General features: G+C 42.8%; 1 protein-coding gene across 1 annotated transcript; it reads left to right on the forward strand.

Moving 5' to 3' along the window:
- SEC31B (SEC31 homolog B, COPII coat complex component) lies at positions 1 to 27031 on the forward strand (the record flags this gene model as incomplete). The annotated part of the gene is made up of 26 exons (XM_079536431.1): positions 1 to 79; positions 1654 to 1777; positions 2013 to 2208; positions 2947 to 3042; positions 3911 to 4051; positions 4538 to 4680; positions 4932 to 5031; positions 7292 to 7453; positions 8380 to 8532; positions 9250 to 9480; positions 10473 to 10547; positions 11456 to 11539; positions 12484 to 12592; positions 13011 to 13193; positions 13806 to 13928; positions 14776 to 14921; positions 16425 to 16598; positions 17191 to 17379; positions 18134 to 18344; positions 18744 to 19070; positions 20115 to 20153; positions 22961 to 23016; positions 24229 to 24375; positions 24789 to 24905; positions 26027 to 26098; positions 26852 to 27031. 26 exons carry the CDS (start codon positions 1 to 3, stop codon positions 27029 to 27031), a joined length of 3657 nt encoding a protein of 1218 aa, XP_079392557.1.
- Positions 27032 to 27510: the final 479 nt, after the last annotated feature.

Raw genomic sequence — 27510 nt, forward strand, 5'->3', positions numbered from 1 at the left:
ATGAAGCTAAAGGAAATTGAGCGAACTGCTGTAGAAGCTTGGAGTCCTGCAAACACCCACCCCATTTATCTAGCAACAGGTAAAGTTCTTCACGATTCAGTAAACTCAGAGTATGAATCACAGAGAGACTTTAAGTAGAGCTGTATTGGTAAAAAGAAAAAAAGAAAAAAAGAAAAAAAGAAAAAAAAAAAAAAACAGACTTTCAGGAATTCCTACTTTAATTATCTCTTGAAATTATCTCTTAATATGCTGAAAACATTATCACTTTTTTTTTTTTTTTAAGTGACATCCCTATGGAGGTTATTTTTTATGCCTGGCATTAACACCTTAAAGAGCAGTCATTTTTCAGAGGGTGAATACATTGCTTTTTTGATCTAGCTTCTAATTAAGTCTGTATGAACTCCAGTGCCTGCTTGCTATAAAAAGTTAAAGTTACGTAGTATATCTGTGGAACTAATTCACCCTAATCGTGTTCACTTAAGCTCACTTTCAGTTTGTTGGTTTTCAGTCATTATCAAGTAGCTTGACAGCCAAAGAATAAAATTCTTTTCTTCCTAATATCACTTGTTTTGGTTTACATTCAGTTTTCAATGCTTCTGCAGAACCATCATTTACAATTTTTATAACCATATTATTTCCTGAAGCACAAAATCACCACGTTCACAGAGTTGGAAGTAGGTGAATTTAGCGTCCATGTGGATCTTACAGCTTGCGTTGTCTACCCAGTGTGGGAAGTAATCAGGCCTGTCTGCTGTCTGTCTGGGTTGTGCAGGGTTGACATATTGTCCTGCTTTTTTTTTTTTTTTTTTTTTTTTTTTTTTCAGGAATGGCTCTCAGAAGACTACAAAAGCCAGCTAAAGTTTGGCTTTTGCCTTAAAAGCAGCATTATTGTTTTTGGGGTAGATTTTCTATTTTGAGTTTCTCTACTAAGACCAGAGTTTTGATTGGACCAAAGGCCTTGGCTTCAATCTGTTTTAGATCAGAAGCTGCAGTTTATTGTTTGTATGGCTTTTTTATGATCCCTTGGGCTCTTCTCTTGCCATAGGCAGTTACAAAGCATCCCTGTTGTAGCTGGGTAATTATTTGCATGGCAGTGTCTCATTAGGTGATGTTAAATCTATTTTTAACTTTTATTCCCTAAACTGGGGAGAAGGAAGCCATCACTGAGTGACTACTGTTTCTGTGTAGGTTGCAAGGAATGCTTTGTTGGCTTAAGAATGGAGAGCTTTTGTTGTAGGCTAAGTATAGAACTTATGATCATGAATTCTGGTCGAAGTTGAGTAGTATACAGAAATATTTAAGAGCATAATTTTACCTGGATCTGAAAAAGCAACTGTATTTGTAATTTCAATTACAACTTAATATCAGGAACTGTGGTAGTTTAGATAAGATACATGAAGTATATCTATCTAAAAGAGAGGAAAATACTTGCATAGCAGTCATCCTCATGCCCAGAATTTCTTGAAGAGTTTTTAATTTCTTTTAAAGTCTCAGTTGTACTACTTCCTGTTTCTGAGGTACTTGCATATGTCCTCTCCCTGAATAGGCACAGCACTGATGATGTGTTGACTACTAAGTTTACCAGTGCCTTGTTTATATATAGTGATCTTGAAAAAGTGTCAGTTCTAAATACTACCCTTGTACTTCTGCTAGGAACATCTGCCCAGCAACTGGATGCATCCTTCAGTACAAATGCCACCTTGGAAATATTTGAGGTTGACTTCAGGGATCCCTGTCTGGACATGAAGCAGAAAGGAACGCTTCCTGCCTCAAACAGGTATCAGTGTCTCATGCTATTGCTCAGTGGAACTGAAGAGGGTTTTTCTGGTACAAAAAAGGAGAGAGGGGATTTGTTTTCAGGCTATAAAGTGATCTTTTGAATCAGTTTATCTCTGTCATCAAGGACTAAATATTTTTGACTTCACACAAATCGCATTGGAGGTTTGGTAATGCAAAATTTCTTGACTTCCACCAAATACTGTAGCCTATGCCGACTTTATTTTCTCCTTTAGGTTTCATAAGCTGATCTGGGGTAACTTTGGAAATGGGTCCCCAGAATCCTCTGGAGTGATCATTGGTGGAGGGGAAAATGGTGTACTGACAATGTACAGTGCACACCGGATCTTGGCTTCAAAGAGTGATCCTGTAATTGGGCAGACAGAGAAGCATTCAGGGCCTGTTCGAGCTCTTGACTTCAATCCTTTCCAGGTATGTCACATAAAGATACTTATAAACAAACGTGGGTTTGGTTTTTTTTCCCTTGTATATACAGATTTATTAACTGTAGGAACAGTAGTTAACGTGAAAGAGATGTGCTAGTTGTGTCACAAGATTGATTTGGAGCTTTGATTAGGGCACCGCTCACATCTTTGTTACTGTATTACACAGTGACCTTGATTCATTTTACCTCAAAACAAACCATATCTTGTAATGCCGTTACAAGCTGGACCATTACCCATCTGAAGGCAGGACTTTTTTTTTTTTTAATTAGTGTTTAATGCAGTGGGGTTTTGATTACACTTAAAGAGGCTGCAAAATAAGCAAAAACTGCACAGAACACGAGTTCTTGTGGCAGCACAAAGGCAAATTGGTCTGTGAACACAAACTGTTTTGGGAAGCCTGCACTTTCTGATGTCTGGAGCAAAGGCTCAGCTAGCCAGAGGCAGTGGCTTCCAGACCTGTGTCAAAGTTTCATGATTAAAGGTATTCAACTGCAAATCTAGTTGCCTGCTAGACAAATTTTAAATAAGCTTCTGTCATAGCACAGCTGAAAGACATAGAGGCCAGAAACATGCTCAGTTTATAATCTTAGAGGCATCTGTTAAATACAACTCTTATTTGGCTGTGGAAGTCTTGAGTTTTTTTGCTTATGCTTATTCTTAGGAAATCTGTCCTCTTTCCCCATAAGCAGGAAATTCAGATGACCTTTTCTTTTTTTTTCTGCAGAGCAATCTTTTGGCTTCTGGAGCCAATGATTCTGAAATTTTCATCTGGGACTTGAATAATTTCAGTGTGCCTATGACTCCAGGAACTAAATCACAGGTAAATGAGTTTTCCTCCAGGCAATAGCCCCGCAGTCGTATATCTCAGTAGGGAAGGCAAAACGTGTGACTGTATGGAATCATCTTGGTGTAGTTAGTCTGTGAAGGGAGAATAAGCTTGACCTTTGTCAGGGGAAAGATGAATCATAACTGATAGGCTTCATTTTGAGGGGGTGGAAAGAATGCTGTAAGGAAGGTGAGGTAGGCTAATAAATTGTGGAACAATGCACTTTGCATGGATGAGTAAGCTCTTTGTGAATTTGCATCGGGTACCTGACCAGTTTGTCTTAAGGTGCAGCTGGGGCATGTGTTTTGGATTAATGATGCTTTATTGTGCTTTCTCTGAGGAGTCAATTTACTTCAGGCTTCATGTGAAGCTTTTCATATTCCATGAAGGCAAAATATACCCAGCATGGCCAGTGAGCCATTTAATGCTTCTCAACTGTTATTTCTAGATAATTTTTCCTGAGTTTGAAAGGGAGTAAGCTGATTATGATCATGTTATTCAGGACAACCATAGTAAACTTGTCTAAAAGCAGGTTAGCTTTTTCTCCAATAAGCCTCGCATTTGTCTCCTTTCCTATCTATCTCCTGCATTGCAGGAGATACAGTAACATCAATTAGCCTTGAATGCTGTACCATTTTCCATCTCACTGCACTTCTGAAATGTTGCACAAGGTCATTTTTCCATTTATGTTTCTCGTGGGAGTCAGAGTAAAAACATTAATATTCTCTCAGCTATAGTTCTCTCTAGTCTGCAGCCTGATCTTACATGTTTTGCAGGTTCTAGTTAGTCTAGTGTTAGATCCTGTGATTAGTGCTTCCTCAGCACAGAGATAATAGATCTATGGCCATTTCTATCTTTGCAGCCTCATGAAGATATCAGTGTGGTGTCTTGGAATCGGCAGGTGCAGCATATTCTGTCCTCCGCTCACCCCAGTGGCAAGGCAGTGGTTTGGGACCTCAGGAAGAATGAACCTATCATCAAAGTCAGTGACCACAGTAACAGAGTGAGTGAAGACTGATTCTGACTTGCTTATGACATGGCACCACAGCGAAGCAGTGGCACAGCTCTTGGGTTCAAGTACTTGTACCGTGGGAGCTGTTGTGACTTTTTCTTGGAGCTACAGCATCAAAGCACACTTCTCTCTCTCTTCCTAACAAACTGCAAAAACAAGTCTCCTACCTATTCCTGAAGTACACAGTGCCCTTGTTTTACATTTGTGTTTGTGTCTCATTTATGAGAAGACTCCTTCATTTTTATCCTAGCTGTCTTCCTCAGTCAACTTTGACCTAGTCATTCAACTTCAGTTGGTTAGTTTTTTGGCTGTATAGAGAAAGTAGAAATTCTTGCTTCTCATAGTAAGGTATTGCTAGACTTGCTCTATGTCAAGCATTCTAGGCAAGTTACTTGCAGAAAGAAGTGGCTCTTGGCCATTTGTGCCATTGCCAGCTTGCGCTGCTGAATTTTCATCCTGTGCTGTTTTTGTCCCGAGATGCATTGCTCAGGAATGGCCTGGCACCCAGAAGTTGCAACCCAGCTAGTTCTTTCCTCTGAGGATGACCGCTTGCCAGTGATCCAAATATGGGACTTACGTTTTGCTACCTCACCTTTGAGCCAGCTGGAAGGACATACTAGGTGAGGGCCTGCTTGTCATGTTGCCTTTTCAAGGACCTCCATCTTTCAGAGGCCAGCATCTGCAAGACCGGCTTTGGAGAAGTGAGGCTATTTATTTTAGGTTGTTTTGTTTCACAGATAAGTCTGGTTGAAGCAGGTATGAAAACTTGTGTTTCTGAACTTAAACCAACATGCACCAGCACTTCTTATTGACAGAGTGAGAGAGAGGGCTGACTATGAAGTACCACTGATTTCTTTCCGGTCTGTTTTAGGGGGATTCTGTCTGTCTCCTGGTGCCAGGCTGACCCTGAATTGCTGTTGAGTAGCGCCAAAGACAACCGGATCTTGTGCTGGAACCCCAGTACAGGGGAGGTACTTAACTACTATAAGTACACCTTGTCTTCTTCATACAAGCCTGTGTGCTATACTATGTGTTTGACCCCTTTTTTGTATTTGTGTGGAGTGCCAATGTTGTTTCCTCCAGTATGTCTTCTGCACTGTTCTTTTTTGGATAAAATGGCAATGCTGTCCATATCCTGACTAAAAACAACAAGCAGAGATTTTCTCTGATGTATCTGTGTCCAGAGGTCATGGACACAAACTTTGACTAAAACTTTATTTAAGCAAATCAAGTCTACTCTGCGTTCACACACAGTGTTCACAATGTCCATTTGTTTCTTTCTCCAAGAGTACTAGAAGATGGGGGGAACTTAAATGGGAGCAAGGATCATTTCTTACGGTCATTCAGAAGGGAACAATATAATTAAATATGCTTGCAAACTTTATTCAGAGCACAGTGGTTTCACATGTAGTTTTTTACCTGTATCTCAGAATTAACGTTTTTGAAAAAATTATGCTTCACGCTAAATTTAAGCATTTAAAGTAAATCTGTGTAAAAAATTCTCAACATGCCTCCTCACTCAGTGCTGAGTTTCTGGATAAAACTGAAATTTGAACTTTGAACAGAATTTGCTGGGTGGATCTTGGTGATAGCGCAGGGAAAGTACTTTTACAATACTGAACAAAGTACGCCTGCGAGCTTCAGAGTGGATTCACCTCATGGGACAACTTGATGTCTGACCACTTGCCATGGAGGCATGAAAAAAGGTTGCCCCTTTTGTAAAAGACGTTACATGTGCTGTTGCAGTTTCATGGGTTTTGGAGCTCATTCCATACAGGTAGCTGATGACTGGAAGAGAATCAGACTCTGAAATGTGTAATTCTTACTGAAGTCTTTTCCCTTTGTTTTAGAGGAAGAACTTAAAAAAGCATTTTTAGTGCAGCTGGCTTGTCTTTATGCGTCCATGTAGATTTGCAGAGTCTAAATTCAAGCTAAGGCATTAATGCAGCTTATTTTTAGGGTGCTTGTTTGACTTTGTGCCAACGATTAGAAAATTTTCAAATGATACCAGAACTGGGAGTTTTCAGTAATAAGGACAGGGCATTTACATAGATTGGCTGATCTGCTAATTTTGGGGGTAGCATTGGTTTCTTTGTTGGTTTTTTTTTTTTTGGGGGGGGGGGGGGGGGGGAGGGGATTTATTCTTTAAGAGCAGTCTGCATTTTAATATAAGTAAATGCAAGGTTTTATACCTGCAAACAGACAACACAAATAATCATCACACAGAACAAAACTGGGATTCTTTATGCTGGAAAGTTTTCTACCTGTGAGGCACAAAGCAGATACCTTCATTTTACGGACTTAGAGGTTTACACAGAATCACAGGGTTGGAAGGGACCTCAAGGATCATGAATCTCCAACCCCCCAGCCACATGCAGGGCCACCAACCTCCACATTTAATGCTAAACCAGGCTGCCCAGGGCCCCGTCCAACCTGGCCTTGAACACCTCCAAGGACGGGGCATCCACATCCTCTCTGGGCAGCCTGTTCCAGTACCTCACCACTCTCTGGGTAAAGAATTTCCCCCTGGTGTCTGACCTAAATCTCCCCTCCCTCAACTTAAAACCATTTCCCCTTATCCTACACATATCAACCCTTTCAAAGAGTTGATTCCCCTCCCCTCTGTAGGCTCCCTTTAGGTATTGAAAGGCTCCAATGAGGTCAAAGGTTGTGGTCAAGGTTGTGTTAGTGAGTTGCCCCAGGTAGGCAAGAAATCTGTGAATGGGCCATTAATTGAATTTTGTATTTTTAATTGCTGGACCAGAGATTTGTTGGCTGTAATATCCTTTGTGGTTTGTCTGCAGCTATTGCAATCCTCGCTTCTCGTTCTACTTTTTTCTTCCATAAGCTTTTCTTTCTATAATTTCTGCCCACATGTTCTTGCTCGTTACACCTTGCTTATTGACTTCTGGTTTTCTTGCATGGTTTTCTGATGTTCAGTGGTTAACAGCAGTTGCAACAATGTTATTGTGCTCTGATACTTAGCAGAACAAAATCCAAAAGTAACAAGTCAGTTGTGCTCTACAATTAGAATCCCATTGTTAACAGCATTCTGTTGTTTGTGCTCAGTGTGCTACAGTTCTGATCTTGCAAATGCATTCTTCAAGAAGCAAAAATAAAATACTTGTGTCACACTTTTATTCAATAGTGATATGTAAATTGAGAGTGGGCTAGCAATTTGGGAAAAGCAAACTATGTTATATGCTTCAGTCTTCTCTGTTTCTGTGATAGGTGGTTTATGAGTTGCCCATTCGTAGTCAGTGGTGCTTTGATGTCCAGTGGTGTCCTAGGAACCCTTCAGTCTTCTCTGCTGCCACTTTTGATGGATGGATTAACATTTACTCTGTTATGGGTGGGAACTTAGAAGCCCAGCAGAAGACACAGGCTGACAAGGTAAAGGACCCAGAAGTTAATACTACTGATACCTCTGTAGTGTGGTGGTATGATTTGTTTGTATCTTTTAAGGTTTAGGGTAACCAATCTGTTAAATTTTAGCTGTTCCTTTAGGAAATGGTCTTTCTTTGGAATAAGCTTCCTTTCAAGTGGCTGAGTGACTTGAAAAATAAAACATATAGATCTTGCCTGTGAACCTCTGGCAACCTTACCTTGCCAAGGTTTGTGTTGCTTTCTTTCAGACATTCTAGTCAGCTGCATTTTGGAGCTATGTCCTATGATCTAGTCAAGCTTATCCTTAGCAAACACCAAATCTATTCCAATAATTTTAAAAATAAAGAATGCTTTTAAACAGCATTGTATATATTCTCGTCAACTTCCTAAATGTCAGAAATCCAGATCAGAGGTCAGTTTTGACATACTCTCATCTAGGCAGTAAAGTATGGAGAAATTATTTCACTAGCTTTGTCAAAGTAGTATAAAAGCTTGAGAAAGTCTTTAAAACTAATTCGTTTGAAAGAAACAGCAATGAGCAATACAGGAAACAGACTGACAACTTTTGACCATGTTTTGTCACTGTCTTGCATAAAACAATTTTGCAACCTCTATTTTTTATGAGCTGGATGCTACACTAAGCAGTATTTGTTGGGGAGTTTTGTCTTGCTAAGGAAAACTTAGAAAATCTCTGAAGGTGAAGCTTTGAGAAATAATTTTGAGGACTATTCGGTAATACCTTTTGTCTTACAAAGGGCTTGGTTGTATTTCAGAAGGATGTTCTGTCATTGTCTCTCTCCTTGCTGATGAAGAAAGTAATTAATTATTAGCAGTATTTTTTTTTTATTTATTTTTTTTTTTTTTTTGGTGCTTAGTCCATTACAGAGAGAAATTAAATTATATATTATAGCCTTTTCTCTGTCTGATTCTAGATCTCTTCCTCCTTCAACAACCTGGATCCATTTGGCACGGGACAGACCCTTCCTCCTTTGCAGGTGCCAGAGCAAGTAGCTCAAACCACCTTGATTCCACCATTAAAAAAGCCACCCAAGTGGATTCGCAGGCCTGTGGGTGTTTCATTTGCAGTAAGTAAATGGAGTATCCTTCACTGAAAATGCTCCTAGTGTCTTCTAGTGATGTAACCCCTTTCTTAAGCAAAACCTTTTGATCTTCCTGCTGCTAGTTGTCTTAATGTTTGTTTAAGGAACAGTGTGTTTTCCCATCTGGGTAAGCTCTTTTGCTCAACGTTTGGATGTATTTCTAACAAGAAAGTGTCCTGGGGCAGAGGAAAGGAGACTAAGTAGAAGTTAACAGAGCTAAGAAAGACTCACAAATCCTGTCTTTGTAGGCTGTGATATGCATTTCTATTCTGTCTTTCTCCTCTCTATTCAGTATTTAATTTTTTCCCCCTTTTCCTCCTAAATCAAAACTCTTTATTCCCTCAGCCTGTCTTGACTTGTTCTCTGTCTAGTGCCTACTATTTGCATGATGGTTTTCATCATTGCAGCCTGCCTCTCAGAAAAGAACAAACAGTACTAAATGGTACTTCTTCCTTTGTGCCTCTCTGACATTTTCAGTTAGCAATGCCTGGCAACGCATACATGAGTGACGTGCTTACCAGCAGGAATTACTGATCCTTCATCTGAAGGACTCCCTCTGTGTTCCTGCTGTACATGTACATGGAACTTTGGGTTCTTATTGGTCACAGCTTGGAGCTTGAGTCAGCCTTGCTAAATGAAGAGTTAAGTGAAGTTGTTAAATGTTGTAAAAATGCTTATTTTGTCTCTTTCTGTCTTTCTCAGTTTGGAGGAAAACTGATTACCTTTGGTCTTACCAAAGCTCCTGGGCAGCAAATGCAGCAGACTTACCCCCACCAAGTTTTCATCAGTCAAGTCACTACTGAAACTGAGTTTTTGCTTCGGTCCAGAGAACTGCAGATGGCTCTGCAGTCAGGAAACCTCCTTGATTACTGCAAGGGCAAGATCCAGACAGCCAAGTTGAAGTATGAGGAGAACCTGTGGAAATTCCTAAAGGTAGGATGCCACTGGTGAAGCACAGGGGTCAATTCTGTTATGTGTTTGTGTATGGGGAAATATCAGGACCTTTTCAATAGTACAGCATTTGCATAGTAAACTTGATCTCTGGAATGAATAAGGTGACCAGTTGCTGTCTTAAGTTGTGACAAGAGTCTCCATTGCAAGGATCACTGCAACCATGTAGCACTGGATGAGATATCTCAAACTGTCACTCTACTGAGTTTTTATAATCCAGCTTTCCTGCAGTCCTGTGGAACCGGGGACAGGCAAGATTCATTACTGCTATCTTAAACTACAAACCAAGCATCTTAATTCTGTTCAAAAGAATGTTCTGCATGACCATTTCTGCATCTGCAGGAACAGTTTCTAACTGTTTACAGGTATCTTGTCTATGTACAGATTGCTCAGTTTAGTAGTAGGAATAGCCTCAAAGAGTTACTGAAATAGCCAGATCTCCTTGCAAGGTATTAATCGGTCATTAAACCACACAGGTACCACGTGAGCTGGGCTACGTAGAGCCTGAGGGAATTTCTGAGTCTGTCTGAAATCCCTACTCAGAAAGCTTCTCTAACAACTAGTTTGTTACTTCTCCTGTTGAAGCCAACTGGGAGTTCATGCAACCACACTTTCATTTTCATCCAAGCTCAGGTTGGTCCATTGTCTCTGTGCAGAGATCGTATCAGCAAATTCTGGGCCATCCAGGGAATTAATGGCCAAGTGCACTAAATGTGCACCTGCATAGACCTCATGCTTGGTTGCCACTTAGTTGTAACTTTATAACAAGCTTGAATGTTACCACAAGCCTTTATTGTTACAATTTAAATTCTATAGGTTTTCCTTCTGTGTACTGGGTGTACTTGTCATAGTTATTTATCTGTAAACTGATCTCTAGACTTTGTTGCTGCTAGAAGTAGCTAGCTATTGGCAGTATGTCCATGGGTAGGATTTTATACATTTTCTTCTCTTTTTCAATGTCCTTTGGGATTCAGGTGAACCTGGAGCAGGAATCTAGAACTAAACTCCTCAAGCTGCTGGGCTACAGCAAAGAAGACCTGCAAAAAAAGGTAAGGAGACTTTTGTTAGAGAGAGACCTTTACAGGGCTAAAGCTTCTGCTCAAACATTATAGGATTCCTACTGGAAATGAATACTTGTCCTCATGGTACACGAAGGACCAAACTGTATGCTATTTCAGTTGAAGGGCGCTTGAAGTATCCCTCAGACTGAAACCTGCTGCAGTGGGTAGGGAACGTAAGCAAGAGTTATTCTGTGGTTTCTTTTAGGACTGCATTAGGAATGCTGGATCAGCCCAGATTCATTCCTTCTGACCTGAAGCTGTACAAAGGCCTCCTTGTCCTGCATTGCACTCAGCAATTCTCTATTTAGATCTTAAATGGTAGAGCTGACCAAGCTGACATGTGTAACAAGTATAACTAAACCTCTACAGAGAGTCCTTATCCTCAGAGCTCAAAGATGAATTGCTTATCACAAAGAGTGCTTTGAAAGAGGGATGATGGAAAGAAAATCCAAAATGACCGTTCATATCTTTTTTTCTGATTGTGCTGGTCAACCGGACCTAAGTTTCCAGAGTTTCTATTGAAATGAATATGTAGACACTAGTAAGAGTATAGCAGTAGCTTTACTGGATCAGACGAAAATGGTCTTGAGCCCTATTATCTTACTGCCAGTTGATGCTCAAAGAGGTGTATAACAGCAGCACAGCTGTGAGAGCTTCTAGCATCGAGCTCTGCATCTCAGGGAGTTCCTCAGACGGGAAAGTGGCAGATAAAGATATTACACTAGTTGGAACTGCAACAGCGTGGACAAGTGTCTGAAAAGGCTAAATAATGTCTGCCATGTGGCCAGCCAGGAGTAGGGAGATAGAACTTTTCACACTGGTGAAAAGCCAAGGAATTTTGACTGTGCTGCTATCATGGTTAACCTTTACCTTGTGAATATCTGTTTCTTTTCTAGATCACTTCATGTTTGAGTAATGGAATCCCAGATAAACAGCCCCTTCTTGAGACAGATGATACAAATGCTGCACAGTCAGATCAGGTATGTTCTGTACATATTACCAGTCTGAGAGAAAAAGGGTAGAATGAACAGAAAGGTTTAATATCAACCATAAGTTGTTGGGCTCAAATGCAGGAATCGCATAGGGCAGTTCACAGGCCTGTCAGACTCTCACAAGGTCAGACTAAGTGATCCTAACTGTCCCTTCCGGCTTTAAAACAAATCGGTGAATGATGAAGATGGACTCCTGGCTATTAACACTGCAAGAGGGCTTGTTTGCCAGCGTTGATTTCTTCATGATAAACTTAGCCTTACCCTGGCTTAACTTCATGCTGCAGTTCTGGATTTCCTCTGTGAAGATTCTGCTATGGTATTTCTTTTGCATTTCTTTCCTTTTCACTTCTTCTATCCTTTGAACTGTATTTTCACATGATTTTGAGAAGGCTGTCTTCAGATGCCTCCCAATGCCTGGTTCAGCATCCTCTGTTAATTGTTTCCTTCTCAGGAATCTAAAGCTGCTATCCTCAATGTAGTAATTTTGAACACTTGCTGAGATACTCTAGGGATAGCAGTTGTCCTGCATTCCTATCGAGCACCAAACGTGAATGTGATCCTGCCTGTTAATTATATGCATCTCTTGCTGGGCTTATTGCTGTTCCATGCAAAATTGTTCAGCTTGCTTACAGGCTGACCATTGAACGCAGGAAAACTAGACAGCAGTACTGTTGTCAGTGCATGTCTTACACTGTCATTCTCCTAAGCATTGTTAATAGCAGCACTACTCTTCTTGCTGCCTCAGTAAAACTACACACATTAGTAGAGCAGTGGCAGGAGGCACGAAGGGCTTCCAAGCTGAAATTCAGACTTATATGAGCATTCTCATCCAAATGCATAGCAGTCCCATCTCACTCTGCAAACCTTCAAACTGTTCTGGGCAGGATCTGTGTGCTCAATGAATAAATTAACCTCTTGCACTCTTTGCACAGCTTTTGATAAATTCCAGTGATGATGTAGCTGCTGTTTCCTCCTCTTCAGCCTTTTTTGACAACCTCATCCCACAGAATATGAGTATGTTGGAGATTCCTGTCACAGAAGGTATGTTACCTGAAATGTGTTTTTGCCATTTTAGAAAAAGGGACAGAGGTAACATGAAATTCTACAGAGACCAGGAAGAATCTGGTCCACTCCAGCAAACGATTATCTTTAAAATACAATGCCTACTCGGCTGTCATGCAACATTTATATGTATTTTGTAAGTAAATTCTCTTCACAGACAAGAGACCTATTTAAAGCGTAGGAGAATCATGTAGATGATGGAAGACTTACTGTCGAGTCAGTGGAGGTTTTGTTTGATTGTTTTGGTTTTTAAATGCAAAACCTGATTTGTTTCCAAATCTTCCTTTATTTGGACTTCCATATGTTACTGTTTCTTACTGTCTGCTCTTTAGAATAGTCGTGATCATGCATCTGGATGATGCCCCTGTTGGTTGACTCTGCTTTCTCACCTCTATAGATACTGATGGACTGATCAGCCAAGCTCTGTTGTTGGGAAATTTTGAGGGTGCCGTGGATCTGTGCATGCGGGCAGAGCGATTTGCTGATGCCATCATCTTAGCTATAGCTGGTGGGGAGAACCTCCTAAAGGAGACCCAGAAGCGCTACTTTGCCAAGCAGAAGACAAAACTCTCCCTGGTTAGTGACAGTTTTATGTGCCCACTGAGCAGGATATGATGTGTGATATCATGGCAGATGTTTGAGTATATGTTGAAATGCTTAGGCAGGAAGTCAAATGTTCTCTTGGATAGACATTACATTTTATCTCCTAGTAGTTTTATGATGACGCCTAGAATGTCTGTTCTCTGTTCCTTTTCATTTGACAGTTTAATGCCTTAGCTCCCTATGCTTGTAACCTGTTGAATATACAGCCTCTTTCTAGCTCAACAAGGAGAATCCTAGCTTATTAATTGCCATATAGCAGAGTGTAAGAGGGAATGGGAAAGCCCAGCACTATATTCACAGTCATCGGTGCTCTGAAGCAGGATATGTGTTAGACAGATTTTCAGTCTTGCCTAGTGCAGCTACTTTCATTTCTCAAATGCTTTGGGCTTTTTCCTTAGAAATATAAGGTACCAATTACTGTTACTGTACTGTTAACATTAGAATGCTGGGATTGGTGAACCCTCATGTGCAGTGAGGTGGTTACTGGGAAGTATCGCTGAAAGGAAGCTGTTCCTGTGGATGCACTTGCTTGAGCAGTCACTCTTAGTCTTCAGTGATTGATAGGCCTTCTTTTTCCCTATACAGCTAGTTTCCTCCATTGTGCAGCAGAACTGGCAAGACATTGTTCGCACATGTGATCTACAGAGCTGGAAGGAGGCATTGGCCATCTTGTTAACATACTCAAAGCGTGAGGACTACACTCAGCTCTGTGGTATGCAGTGTGTTGTGTATATTCCACCTGAAAGGGATTCCCCTCCCTTTTAAATTCAGAGATGGATTGTTGACTGTTTGACTTCAGTAGTTTCCTCCATCTTGTTAAAAAGCCAAACATGCTCAGCAACTGGTTGTTCCAAGAAGGCGGAGTTAGGGGGCAATCTAGTGACTGAATCTCAATCACAGAATCGCAGGGGTTGGAAGAGACCTCAAGAGATCATTAAGTCCAACCTCCCTGCTAAAGCAGGTAAGAAATGCTGCTTAGCTGGTGAATAGCACCTGGCAAACAGAAATGACTCGGCACCATTGGAGAGGTTCCATCATCTCATACATGTGAGATGACATCTTGAAATGCAAGAGAACATGGCATCTAATACAGAACAAATTGTAGGGCTGGAAGCTTACCGTGACAGTGGTGATAAGGTCATTCCAGCTTACCTTTTATCTCCTAGCTTTTGCTAAACATGGATAAATTACTGGGCTATTTACTGTCTCTACCACCAGACGCTACTGTTGCCTGGAGATACCCACACCTTTTTGGAAAAAACAATGTTGAAGTTTCTTGTCACATTTATTATTTTTAAGGGGTTTTCCTTCTTTTATGTGACCAGACAGACGTACAAAAAATGATAGATGTGTAAGAAATGACTTCTCTTTTCAATCAAATTGACTTTGTATTTTCTTAATGCCTGTTTTTCTGTGTTATCCTAGACTCGGATGCAGATTCAAAGCTCTCATTACCTTTTTATGCCAGGACAGTGTGAGATTGCTAAGAGAGGACTGTGAGGGTTAATGAACTCTTCAAAATAGAAGTGTTAAACATTGGCTGTGTTTCTTCCTTTTAGACATGCTGGGTTCCCGCCTAGAGTTGGAGGGAGATGCAACCCTGTCCAATGATGCCTGCCTCTGTTATATCTCATCAGGCAATGTGGAGAGGTTGGTGGAATGCTGGGTAAAAAACCATGAGACTTCATCACCCCTTGCCTTGCAGGTACCAGCGTTATTATGTTGACTTGACTTTCTCTAGGCCAGTTTGGTAACATTAATCTGTTTGCATCATCACATCAAATCATAGAATGAATCATGGAATGGTTTGGGTTGGAAGAGACCTTTTAAGATCTAGTTCCAACCTCCCTCTAGGCCAGGTTGCTCAAAGCCCTGTCCAGCCTGGCCTTGAATGCTCCTGGGGAGAGGGCATCCACAACCTTATAGGACAACCTGTTCCAGTGTCTCACCATCTTCACAGTAAAGAATTTCTTCCTATCATCAAGTCTAAATCTATCCTCTTCCAGTTTAAAACCATTTCCCCTTGTCCTTTAGCTACTCGCCCTTAGAAAATAGACTAGCTGCTGGCTTCCAAAAGACAGTGAAGAGCTGTTTGCAGTCACCAAGGTATCTCCTTCTAGCCTGGACTATGGGCTTACATCTGGAGATGACTTACACTGTTAAAAGTTATGAGTCTGTATGTTGGCAGAATACTGATTATGCTATGCATAAACACAGCTATGGATGGAAGTTACAGCTTGCATGCCTGTCTTTGTACACTGGTGGTGTCTCAGCTTCTCTAGACTAAATCTATTATTTGACTGGTAGTTACCTGGGAGTATGTTTGCTACTGGACTGATCAACTGTATAGCTGTAATGCTAAGGTTATCTAGCTCTTACTTCATCCAGAACAGTCTGGCGAAATGAAGTCCAGTTTGTGTTCTTTGCACTGCAGGTAGAATAACCTTGTATGGGCAAAACCTTGAAGATGAATCAGGGTTTCTAAGTCTTAAGTCAGTATTGTTGCCTGTTGCACTTAAACCAGTCCTTGCTAAGGCTGCTAACCTGTGTTGTGTCTGTCAGTCACTAGAATGAACTAGTCAAGTCTTCGACTCTGACATGTGCTGATAACACCCTCTGCTGTAGAATTCCCTGGTCTTGAAGCCTGCTAGTAAATAACAGCAACAGTAAGGCTTCTTTAGCATTTCTGATTGAAACTGGCCTCCTCCCAGTCATAATGATGCATACATCATTAAATAGATACAAACTTTGCTTTGATTTGTAGGAGTTGAAGGAGCTTTGAATAACCAAAAAATTTCTGGTCTGTCAGTAGTAGTAGTTTGTCCTAGTGAATTTCTCCTGGTATTGTTGTTATCCTTTCTCTTCCAAGCTGATACCTCGGTCTCCTAGACTTACAGGAGTAAGTACTTAGTAAAAAGATCGTAGCTGATGGTAATGTTCTTTGGTTTCTCACTTTCTTTTTCCTTTACTGTAAAAGTAACTTCTGTCAGGATATGCTTCCTGGTTCCTGATTTTTCTGCACAAAGTGCACTTTAGGAAATAGTTATCAGTGGTACTACGTGGTGCCAAATGGTGTAACTTCTGTCCACAATGGACCCAATGGCAGTTGAAAGGGAGGAGCCATCTGGTGCTTCTCAGTGTGAGATGGGCCAGTAAAAGAAATCGGATTCTAAATAGTCCATTTCTCCCCCTCTCCCTGCCTATTCAGGATCTCATAGAGAAAGTGATGGTGCTGAGCAGGTCCATTGAGATGCTCCGAGGAACAGCAGAACCAATGCCAGGCCCTGTCTTGGCAGAACAAATCACCCAGTATGCCAGTCTTCTGGCATCACAAGGATGCTTGGCAGCTGCAATGAATTACCTACCCAACAGCTCTAAAGAGGTGAGTGAGAAACAGGTTTTTGTAGGAAAGAGTACTATGTGGGGAAAATGATACTTTTTACAAGTGAGCTTGGGGTTTTACTTGTGTCAGGACTTAGGATTTAACATTAATTATGGTAATTCAGGAGTAGAGATGTTTTGTTTTTCTAAGACATAGCATCTGTATTTGTTTTTCTTGTTTGTAGCCCCTTTGCTTTGGGAAATAGGAGGGAAACTACAGAACTGTAAAAAGTTCTTGGGGATGTCACTGGAAGGTAGTTTTCCAGGGAAACTGCATCTAGTCTTGAAACTACCTGATAGAAGAAGTGAATGGAGAGGCTACTTATAAAGTAAATCTGCCCAGTGCCAAAATGAAAGTGGGGCCTGAAGAAGGTATGCTGTAGAGATTGGAGGAAGGATTGGTGAGACTTCATCTGCAAGGAAATATGTCCTAGATTCTGTCACCTACAGGTTCTTTCTTTTCTGATGGCTATTGTGTAAGTGGCCTGTTTTGCAAATTGATGCCCAGTGCTCTGGATCAGTCTGCTTTGAATGCCTCCCCATAGCCTTCATTTGAGGCTCTTGAGGCAGTTATAATGCATGGTTTGTTTCAGCTCCTAATCGAACAGCTCCGAGATCGGCTCTTCCACGCTCAAGGAGAGAATGTGGGAGATCAGCCACCACCACCTTTCCCCTACGCTCGTGTCAATGTAGGTGTCACGAAGCACACATCTCCAGCAGCCCAGAGGGACTCCGCCCCTGAAGGAGCAGCACACGGAACAGATCGCAGACATCCAGAGAAGGTAAGCCTGAAATTCAAGTGCTTGTGGGAGAAGGAGGAAGGCTACTGGGTTGGGGAAAATGTGTGGAGAATTATGAGATAATGCAGACTACAGGCATTGAGGAACTCACCAGTAATGTCCATTCCTGAATTAAACACAAGGTTTTTGATAATGCAAAAATGGGCTGGATGGCTTCTTTTCATAGAGCCTTTACCCACACGATAAAGAAAGGGATTGCTGTTCTCCACCTCACCCTTGGATCTCAGTAAAACTAGTGCACTTCATCTCAGTTCTTGCACAAGAAATTCGCATTCAGAAGGTTTTGCTTCCATTATTTCATTGTTATTTCTTCATTATTTTCTCTGATTGTGCTTTTAGGAAGTCACAGCATAGGAACTAGTTCCTAAAGGCTAATCCTTGTGAAAGCCTGAGAATATTATCAAGTGTGTGGTTCCCAGCTTCATGAACGAGCTATGTGGTATGAAAGGAAGGGTCATCAAGTCTTGTACTAGCAGGGAAGACAGCACCCAGGCTTCTGCTCTTTGCCTTTTCCTGCCAACCACACTTAAGGGTGGAGGAAGGTCTACTGTGCTCCTGACAGCAGAGAGGCCTCTGATCCAATCCATCCAGAGCACTGATAAAAAACAGCATCTTCTCTTACCTGAGAAGTGACAGAGATAGAAAGTGAGGCTTTCTAGAGATAGAAAGTTTTGTGTGTGTTTGTGTCCTGTATGACTCTGACCATTTCAAATTTATTTGTTTTTTTTAATTGCAGTCCAACTATCAGTCATCATTTGCCCCTTCAGCACCCTCTCAGCCTTCAGTGCCTTCCTTCTTCCCACCTCAGCCAGTGCCAGCAATGTCTGCACCTCACCATATTGTCCCTCCCCAGACCAGCACTAGTCCACAAACAGGTGTCTATTCCAGAGGACCGCCATACCCACAGTATAATGTGGGCATGGTTCCAGCAACAGCTTCAGGGCCAGGTAAGCATTGTCTGATAGCTGGTTCCATTATCCAGAAATTCCTTAGGTTTTCTTAGACTAAAGCCATAGGCATAAGTGACTGCTTTGCCTCTTTCTCACAAGTCTGTTTTACTTGCAAAAAGCAAATTAGCAGTCAGAGAAGATTCTCAGCACTTCTGCTTTATCTAGTTCTAGAAACTGTTGCTGCCCTCCTACTGTTAAGCACGTATAGAAATGGAGAAGCCTTTGCTAACTTTGTGGCACAATTTGACTGATGTCGCTTGGGCTATGGGGAATACTCCTGCTGTGGATTGCGTAGGGCATGACTTGAAGAAAAGGCTTACTGGCATGAAGGAGAGTATCAGTAGTAGTTTAGACATAGAACAAGTGATGCAGATGTACTCTCTTTCTTGTTTGTAGCTCTGTCACAATCTCAGCCATTCAGCCCAGTAGGAGCCAGACCTGTTGGTCCTGCTCCCTTCCCCAGCCAGCTGCCTCTGTCAGGACAGTCCATGCCCATGACATCTCCTGGTGTTCTGCCATCTGGACCTGCTCTGCTTGCTCCAGCCTCGATCCCATCATCTCAGCTTCTTGCAGCCTGTCCTCTACCAGTGGCAAGCCAGTCTCCTCTAGGTTTTTCATCAGCACCATTCAGCAGCCCCATGAATGTGGGTTACCCACAGGGAGGTCCTGGAGCTCCATCTACTAAACCTCTGCCAGCAGCCAGCCTTCCTCCTCCTCCCATAGGTAAGTGCTGCCTGTGTGACCTGTGTGTACAGGATGCTTGTGGATGCGATTTGCTGTAAATAGTGGACATAGGCCTTCTGAGTTCTGGTCTGCCACCTTAAGGGCTGGATGTGATATTATCTGAGGCCAACCTAATAGGCATATTGTGCTGAGTCCTGCTATGGTGATGAAATACAGCAGTGATTATGGTTTTATTCAGGCTGTTCAGCCACTCTGTCCCTCGGGCTGTGGTTACAAGATGCTGTCTTTCCAGGTTCCCAGTGCAACTTTAAGCAATGGTTCACTCCAGAGGCATCTGGTCTGACTGAAAGGGTGGTAGTTCCCAGGGAATGCATGGTGGAAGGCTTGCTGATCTTATCCCCGCTTCTGTAACTTAAATGAGAAGTGCAGTTGAAATGCTGGGACAGCAAGGTGGTTCTTCTTTGTACATGGGATACCCCTTGCCTAGCTTCAAGACAGAATTGTTGTGTGCCGTGCTACAATTCTCCTCACTGTTTCCTGTTGCCATAATTCCTTGCCCTGGAATTCTCTTCTGGTTTCCTCTATGCACTAAATCTGAAACCTTTCCGCTCTGGGTTTGTTGATTATGTACAGCCTAGCCTGTGAGTTGTGTGGAGTCCTTACAAGCATGATGAAGAAGCAGCACAGTGTTGGTCCTAGTTCCCAGTGAATGGGCATTTGCTCTTTGTTTTTCACATCATCTCAGCTGGTGCTTGCTATCTACAGGGGTAGGTTTAGCCAGTCTGTTGAGACCCCTAACAACAAAGCTGACAATCCTTTGATCTTTGAGCAGATGCTTTTCCAAGCTATACATATTCTGTGAAATGAAGGAACTGTGGCTTTGAGGTTTGCCTCCGCAAATCATTTGCTGGTTTAACCAAAGATAGCAAATCCCACTCTGTAAAGCCTACGGGGACTAAACGCAAAGAATCTAAAGCTGTTCAAATTTCTTCTGAAAAGCTAATGGATGGTAGTCTAGGGACATTACTTGCTGAGTAAAAGCTGTTGGTGATGATGACTGTCCCACCCTGCCTTGATTTTCAGGTTTCTTCCCTTGGCTAGATCCCCACATGGATCATGCAGGTAGTACACAGAGAAGTTTCTAGACCCATTGGGGAGGCAGTGTTGTTGCTTCCTGTGAAACATGGGGGGTGTGTGCATGTTTAGTGTGTGCATGTATGCTCACTGCTATTTGTTGCATGTTTGGGGAGCTGTACAACCAGGGTAGAGCATATACTTGTCCAGGGGACTGGTAAGTGACAACTGTGGGTGTTGCAAGTAAAATGAAAAAAAACTGCTGTTACTCATGAATCTGAGTACAGAAAACAGGGACTTCTCTATTTGCCTCCAGTTTTGGAAGAGTTAGAGCATTCTCGATCTGTGTCCCTTCTGCCAGTGGGCCAGTGGGGCATGGCACCCACTTGGTTCTCCAGGCAATGAACAGTCCAGTGGTTGTAACTCACCTCGTTTTCTCGCTGTTACACTCTCAGACTCATGCATGGCTTTGCTTGTGCTTTCCCTGGTAAGACTGAAAGAAAGGAAGTCCAACACAAACAGTGATGAAGTAGAGCTTCCCAAGCAGTCTGGGAACTCTCTTCCAAAGGAAATTGAAAAGTCCTCTTGGCTTTGGTTATAGGATAAAGCTGGGATTTGAATCTCCATCTTCTGGGGGAAAGTTGAACTGCTGAGCTTTTTAGACTGGTGCTTTGTATGGATTAAACTCTTTAGAAATCACTGATGACAGAAAATAGATATCTCCCAATCTATACCAAGAGTAAGAATCAATGTCTTATTGGGGTGGCTCTGCTAGGGGCTGATTGTACTAGAGACCATCTGTCAGGCACAAAAGATTATCCAGAGAGTCTCAGCTTTGTGTAGGAAATCTGAATACTGAGTACATACTTATACTAGCCAGCAATCCTCACTGTCCTTGCTGTGTAGAACAGAATCCAGAAAGAGAGTTGTCCTTCCAACAGGGAAACAAAGGGCTCGATGATTCCCTGTTAAAGGAAAGATATTTCCAAGGCAAGGACATCAAACACTTCTTCAGGCTGAAGATGCCCTGTGGTAATTCACTGCTAAGAAGTTCCCTTCTCCTAGCAATATTTAGCCCCAGTAAGTACTAATGGGGCTGTACGGCATGCCTGGATGAGCAATGCAGATAAGTTTCCTTGAGTGTGCTTTCTTGCCTGCTGCTGTCCTGGTTTTGAAAGGTTTTTTGTTTTTTTTTTTTCTTCAACCTGAAAAAGAACTCTAAGATCTTGCAATCTAACCAAACTTCCTGCTTTGTAAACTTCTGCATGCAGGCTCATGGAGAAATTCTCTCTAGTATGCTGAAGGAAGTTCTTCACTCGTAGAAATCCCATGCTCTCAGAGAGCGTCAAGGATAGGGCAAAGGATAATAATATGTTGGCTGATTTCATTTATGGCTAGGATAATCCCTGACTCCATCCTGTGACAGTTGTGGGTTTTCTAGCATAAGCGTTGCTGGAGACTGCTGCCATGGAGCATTCCGTTCAGAATTGATGAGAAATTGTCTTTCACAAGTAGCATAGACAAGGTAGTCGGGTTTTATCCCAGCAAAATGCAGCAAAGTCCTGTCGTCTTGTCTGCTGATTAAGTGCCTGGCTTAAAGACTATAATTTAAATAGCTGTTTCCTCTGAGGATTCAAAGTGCCACTGGACTGGAACAGTGCCAGGGACTGCTAGGCCACAAGCTTGGTGGGGGAACGCGGAATTCTAGGGCACAGAATCCCCAAGCTACAAATAAGTGCCAATTTAATTAAACTGCTGATCCAAACTCATCAGAGAGTGAGTCTTGAAATCATGGGAAAAGGGAAGGCAAAAAGAGGCTGCCAGAATTTTAATAATAAAAGTAATTAAAGTAATGAAGCACCTTTAGCATCTTTCCTCTGTGATTTTTAAAGCCCAGTTGAGGATCAGTGGCTCATTAAGTGTGGTGCTGAGCTCCAGGAATTTTGATATTGCCCCTTAGAATTATGCTGCTTTCTCACAGATTCTTCCCATCTCATGGACCTGAGGTTATTAAGATCAACGTGACAAAAGAAGCGCTGGGGTTTTCTGTAGAGATCCAGATACTCTTACAAGACAGCAGCAGACAAGGTAGCTGGAATTTGACCTTAGCAGAATGAAGTGTGCTTGCAGATCTTTTGATGTCATGTGATCTGATAGATTTTTAATTACCTGGAGTGAGGTTTGAGGCTAAGTGCCACAAAAATGTCTCTGAGAAACCTCAAAGTAGTAATTGGCCAAGTCTGCTCCTTCCTAGGTGGGATGCCAACATATTTTCCTAAGCTTTAGTCCTGAACATCCTTTTGAAAGGGGAAAAATTCAACCCACCTCTGAACTCTTCCTCCTCCTATTATGGCAACCTGTACCACGTTGAAATTCCACAGTGAGGCACTTGTGCAGGCATTATCAAGAAAACTTCTCACCTATAGCACAGCTTTTCCTGCAATATCACAACAGTAGATTTTTCTGTATAGGGAACCCCAGGAAGTCCCTGAAAATACATGTGTATGGAGTTCCACACTGACTGAGACTGACTTCTGCAACCTATGCAGATTGTGGAAGGCCTCAGGTAGTTGCAGAAAAGGCTTTCAGTGTGGGAGTGAGGGTGTGCCAGGACAGTCTGATCAGACATCGCCTCATGAAGCATGTGTATGTACTCAGCTGCTGAGAATGTAATTAAGAAAGAAAAGCAAGAACAGTGTTCTGGTCTGCCAAGTGGACCTTAAATTCCTCAGCTGAAATGGTCTGAAGGTACAGTGGTGGGGGAATTGGAGCTAAAGGGAATTTCAAGACATGAATTGCTGCTGTAGCCGTCTTCTCAAAGCCTGACATCTGTGTCTTGTTCGCTCTCCTGACAGCTCAGGAATCTTGGACTGATCCCTCTGCTGCAAGAGGAGGCCTTCAGAAGAAAAAGGTAAGCTTTGGGCTGAAATATGTGCTGGTTGGCTTTTAGCATGGGAACTCCATGCAATAGATATGTTCCTTTAAATGCTTATTGTCACACCGAGCCACTCTCGTGTTGACCCGTCCAGTTCTACATGATGCGCAACACTGGAACTGCAATCTGAATCATCTCAACTCTTTGCCATCCAAACTTGATATACTGTTATCCAAGGTGGCTGTTTTATGACATGGTTGTCATCTGTGATGTAACATAGTCACTCATTACTTCCCAGACTGACTATAGTCACCTATTGCTAGAAATACTGATTTAACCTTATCCCCGTGTACATGCATTTTTTTTTTATTCGGATTGGAAGATCATGGTCAATTCACACCTGACAGCTGGGGGCAGCATTTCCCCTCGGCACAGTGAGATCTACAGTGATCTTCCTCAGAAGCTTGACACTGGCCAATACGGTACCATGTTGGCCCTGCTGCTCCCTGCGTTGTAGTGATTGCATTGGAGGGCCTGTAAGCTGAGCAGTTTTGTAACAAATGCTCTCAATACCCGTTTCTGTTACTGCTGCCTGCTTGCAGGTGTGACAAGAAGCTTCTTTGGCACCATTCCCACCCCCCACTCCTCTTCTTTAGCTTGGAAGAGACTTCTCACCCTTTCTCTGGCAGCATAGCTGGGAACCTGCTTCAGGCTGTGCTCACTACAACAGGATTAGCCTCTTGTTAAAGCCATCTCCTTTTGATCCAGTCCTGTCAAAGTGAATCTATCCTGACTCTCTGGCTTAGCAGGGGCATGATGAAGTGTTTGCAAGAGGATTCTCCCCCCATGTCATGGGATTTTCCCCAGCTCTTGCTCTGCTGGACACTTTACTGCTGCTAATCTCTACATTCAGGACTCGTGCCATTGCAGAGCCAAGGCGGCTTTCTGAGGACCAGTGCTTTCAGGGGCAACGGATCTCTTTGACTGAACAATTCCGGAGTGGTTTTCTTGCCGTTGCTTTGACTGTTCATCTAGGATGCAAAAAGGGCCCCATGCTCTTGAGGGGGCTTGAAAGAACAAAGATGTGTTATACATCTTGAGAACTAAGCTCTGTGAAAGTTAGAAAGGAAGTTGAATTTGATTGTGGAGAGAGTAACCAGCCCTCTTTCCTTGGACTTGTATTTTTGTTTGTTTTCAGCACAGATTTTTTTTTTCTTTCGTCTTTAATCTCTCTTATTTTTCTGACAGCTGCCTGAGAAATTTGCTCCTCTAGCTCCCATCACAGCTCCAGTAATGAGCCTGCCCACTGAGCCTCAAGGGATCCATCCTCAGCTCTCTAGGTTGCAAGAATCTGGCCAGTCACCCCCAGGGGCACCCAAGGAAGGCAGCCTGCAGGTATCAAGGGGAAGTGCGATGTTTCCCAGCCACCAGCTCCTTGTCAAGTACAAAAATGTCTTGGCTTTTGAGATGCTTATTTCTTGGCAGCTGCAGGGCTTATGTGCCTGCTTCTCAGCCCTTATAAAACATTTCTGCCTGAGTGCTAGAGGAATTGCTAGAATTGCTACCAGAGTTGAAAATGACACCTGTCTGTGACTAGAAGGGAGGCAGGCCAAGACAGGCTGTCAGCCTCCTGAAAGATGGGAATCCACAGAGACCAGTAACTGTACTGTAGTCTGTGCTTCCAGCTATTCTCTGAATTTGCCAGAGAGTGAAATTCTTCCTGTTCATAGTTGCAGGAGGGGAGTTTCCCTACTCCTGCCTTTTGTGCTCCTGTTGTGTTTATTCATCTGTTTCTCTCTCTCTGTTAGTATCACCAGCTACCTGCAGAGAGAATTGAGAAGAAGGAGGTGCCCCCTGAACACCAGGGTCTGAAGACCACACTTGAAGGGTTGGTGCAACGCTGTTCTGCTGTTGCCACTGATCCAGTAAGTCCTTTCTTCTCTGGTCTTTGTCTTCTTTGTCCTTGCAGATGTTTGGCTGATATTTCTGTCAGCCTAAGAGAGGAAGAGCCTTCGCTACATAACTAGGTTATTTTCCATTTGCCTCCCTCCTTTAGGCCATGGGCTTGTCCATCTCATGGGGTTTGAGATGTGTTCTCCAGCAGTTATCCACTACCTCTTCTTGCCTCTCTGGAGCAATGGCTCTGTACTCCTAGCTCTTTGAGGAAAGCAGAAGAAATGACCCGGCTAATTTAGCTTCCTTTTCCATCGTTTTGATGCATAGGTAGTTACTGCAGAAGTAACTACCTAAGAAGTAGGCTGGCAGTACAAGCTCTCAGAGGGAAAGGCCAAGACAGACTGAAAGAGAAAGCCATACAAGCATTGTGTTTGAGTCACTGTAACTTCTCCAGCTCATCTCCTGGAAAGTGTTCCCTCTAGGGATGAAAAAACCTATGGTTTGGACTTCATAGTCTGAAGCTCTAAGCTGATATTGAATTTGAGTGGCTGGATTGGTAGAGCAATGCAATACACCTGAGTTCCTAAGCCTGCCAGCCCTGTCCCAGCGTTGCCCAGAGCTAGGCATTTCTATCCACAGTGTAACGTACCTTTGAGTGGATTATCCAAGGTGGAACAACCAGATCTTCAGTACTCAGACCCTTTTCTTGGTGGCTACCTAGAGTACGAAGAATGTTTCCTCCCTTCCTCAAGAGGGCTGGGGTTTCTGCTTCTAAGCTTCTGCTTAGGTGAAGCACGGTGAGGTTATCTGAATGTTCAGTGGGTCAGTTAATGAACATCTCCTCAGCTTTGGAACTAGTTGCTCTGTTATGTAGTCTGAAGGCACTATTAGAAGGGACAAATGTCTTGGCTGCAAGGCAGGAAATGGGACAAATCCAGCCTCCTGTTTTGGAGAGAATACATGCATGTATATGTACATTGCAAGGATATGGCCAGTTTGTATCACAGTCTCTGGCTGTCAACTGTCTGGTAGAGGTTGTGATGCTGCTGAAATTGCAGGGTGCTGAGGGGAGACCTGAGCGAGAGAACCTGATACTGGGAATAGTGTGTTTGAAGCCCTCTCTGAGCTAGCAATGTCTGTTTTACTTTAGAAAACTCGAAGGAAGCTAGAGGATGCATTGCAACGGCTGGAGACCTTGTATGACAAACTCCGTGAGCAGGCGGTAAGTGTATGCCTGCTTTTGTTATCAAGCTGGTTTCTTGATCCCACTTCTGAACTGTGCTGTGGGCCCTGGTGTCTGTTCCAGTGTTTCTACTACATAGCCTCTTAAGAAAGCAAAGGGATTGCAAAACCTTATAATGCTCTTTGATTCCAGCCAAATTTAGCTATTCTTTTTCCTTAACCTTGGCCCAGAAATAGAGTAAGGAAGAGCTGCGAGGGACTATTTGTAGGGTGGTTTTCCTCCTAGGAAGTACACTTGGGAGATATGTGTGTATTGTATATGTATAGGTTCTAGATGGGGAAGAACATTAGTAAAGGAATGTTCTAGGGGTACTTATGAACCTAATGTATCCTCTAGCTAGGAGGATACTGCTGATGCCAATTGCTGGAGGGTTATCAATCAAGGCAAGAACTTCTATAATATATATATTTTCTGAAGGTGTCCATTTTATGCCTGAATGATGAGATTCTGTGCTAGATGGACCACTGATCTCAAATACATCAGATATTCATTTAATGTTGAAGTGTCATTACATAAGACCTGTATTAACTGCAACTTAACCTAGGTATTGGATTGATGTTTGCTATGGGCTAGGAAACTGAGGGATGAAGTGGATTGTCCCTCCTGTCAGTGCCTGGCTTTGTAGGTGCTGCATTTGGTGAAGATCACGTAGAGAGCAGGGGAGAGCGGTATGGAGAGGGGTTTTGTGTCACAGCATTAAGGGTGCTGACTCATTTCTGCTTCTCCCCACAGCTCTCTCCAGCTATCCTCATGGGTCTCCATGAAATTGCCCGCTGCATTGAAGCTAGGAACTACCAACAGGGTCTCATGGTTCACACCCAAGTGGTGAGCAGCAGCAGTTTCAGTGAAGTGTCTGGTTTCATGCCTGTCCTGAAAGTCCTCATGACCATTGCTGGCAAGCTGAATGTGTAACATGTGGAAGAGCTGGTACACTGCACATGCTGAGCTGGTGGACTCTCTCACCTGTCGATGTGCTGCAGGTTGCGGACTTTCCTTCCGACTCTGGAGAAAGAAGTCTGCGCCTGGAACTGTGCTTGACCAGCATGCCTGGCCCCATCTACTCTCCAGACAGCCAGGAGTCGATATCCTGGAGACTGCTCTCTGTCTGTCTCTCCCTCCCTCTCTCTTTCTCTATTCCCCCCCACATCCCTCGAGTCCACTTCCCAGCCTAGGGCTCTCAGTTTCAGGTGTCCAGGTATCACAGAAATCCTCAAAGACTGCTCTGTGTTAGACTGCTTTTCCCTGTTCCCCATCCACAAAGGGGAAACTCCTTCCAGGTTGATACTGCTTTTGTATAGGAGACAAACAGCAGACACCTCAGGCTCTACTCCCTGCTGCTCAGTGGCAGCTGCCTCTTTTGGGACCTAAGCTGGGGTGCCTCTGCTCCATTG

The sequence above is a fragment of the Tetrao urogallus genome, assembly GCF_951394365.1.
Source record: "Tetrao urogallus genome assembly, chromosome: 5".
Classification (NCBI taxonomy): Eukaryota; Metazoa; Chordata; class Aves; order Galliformes; family Phasianidae; genus Tetrao; species Tetrao urogallus.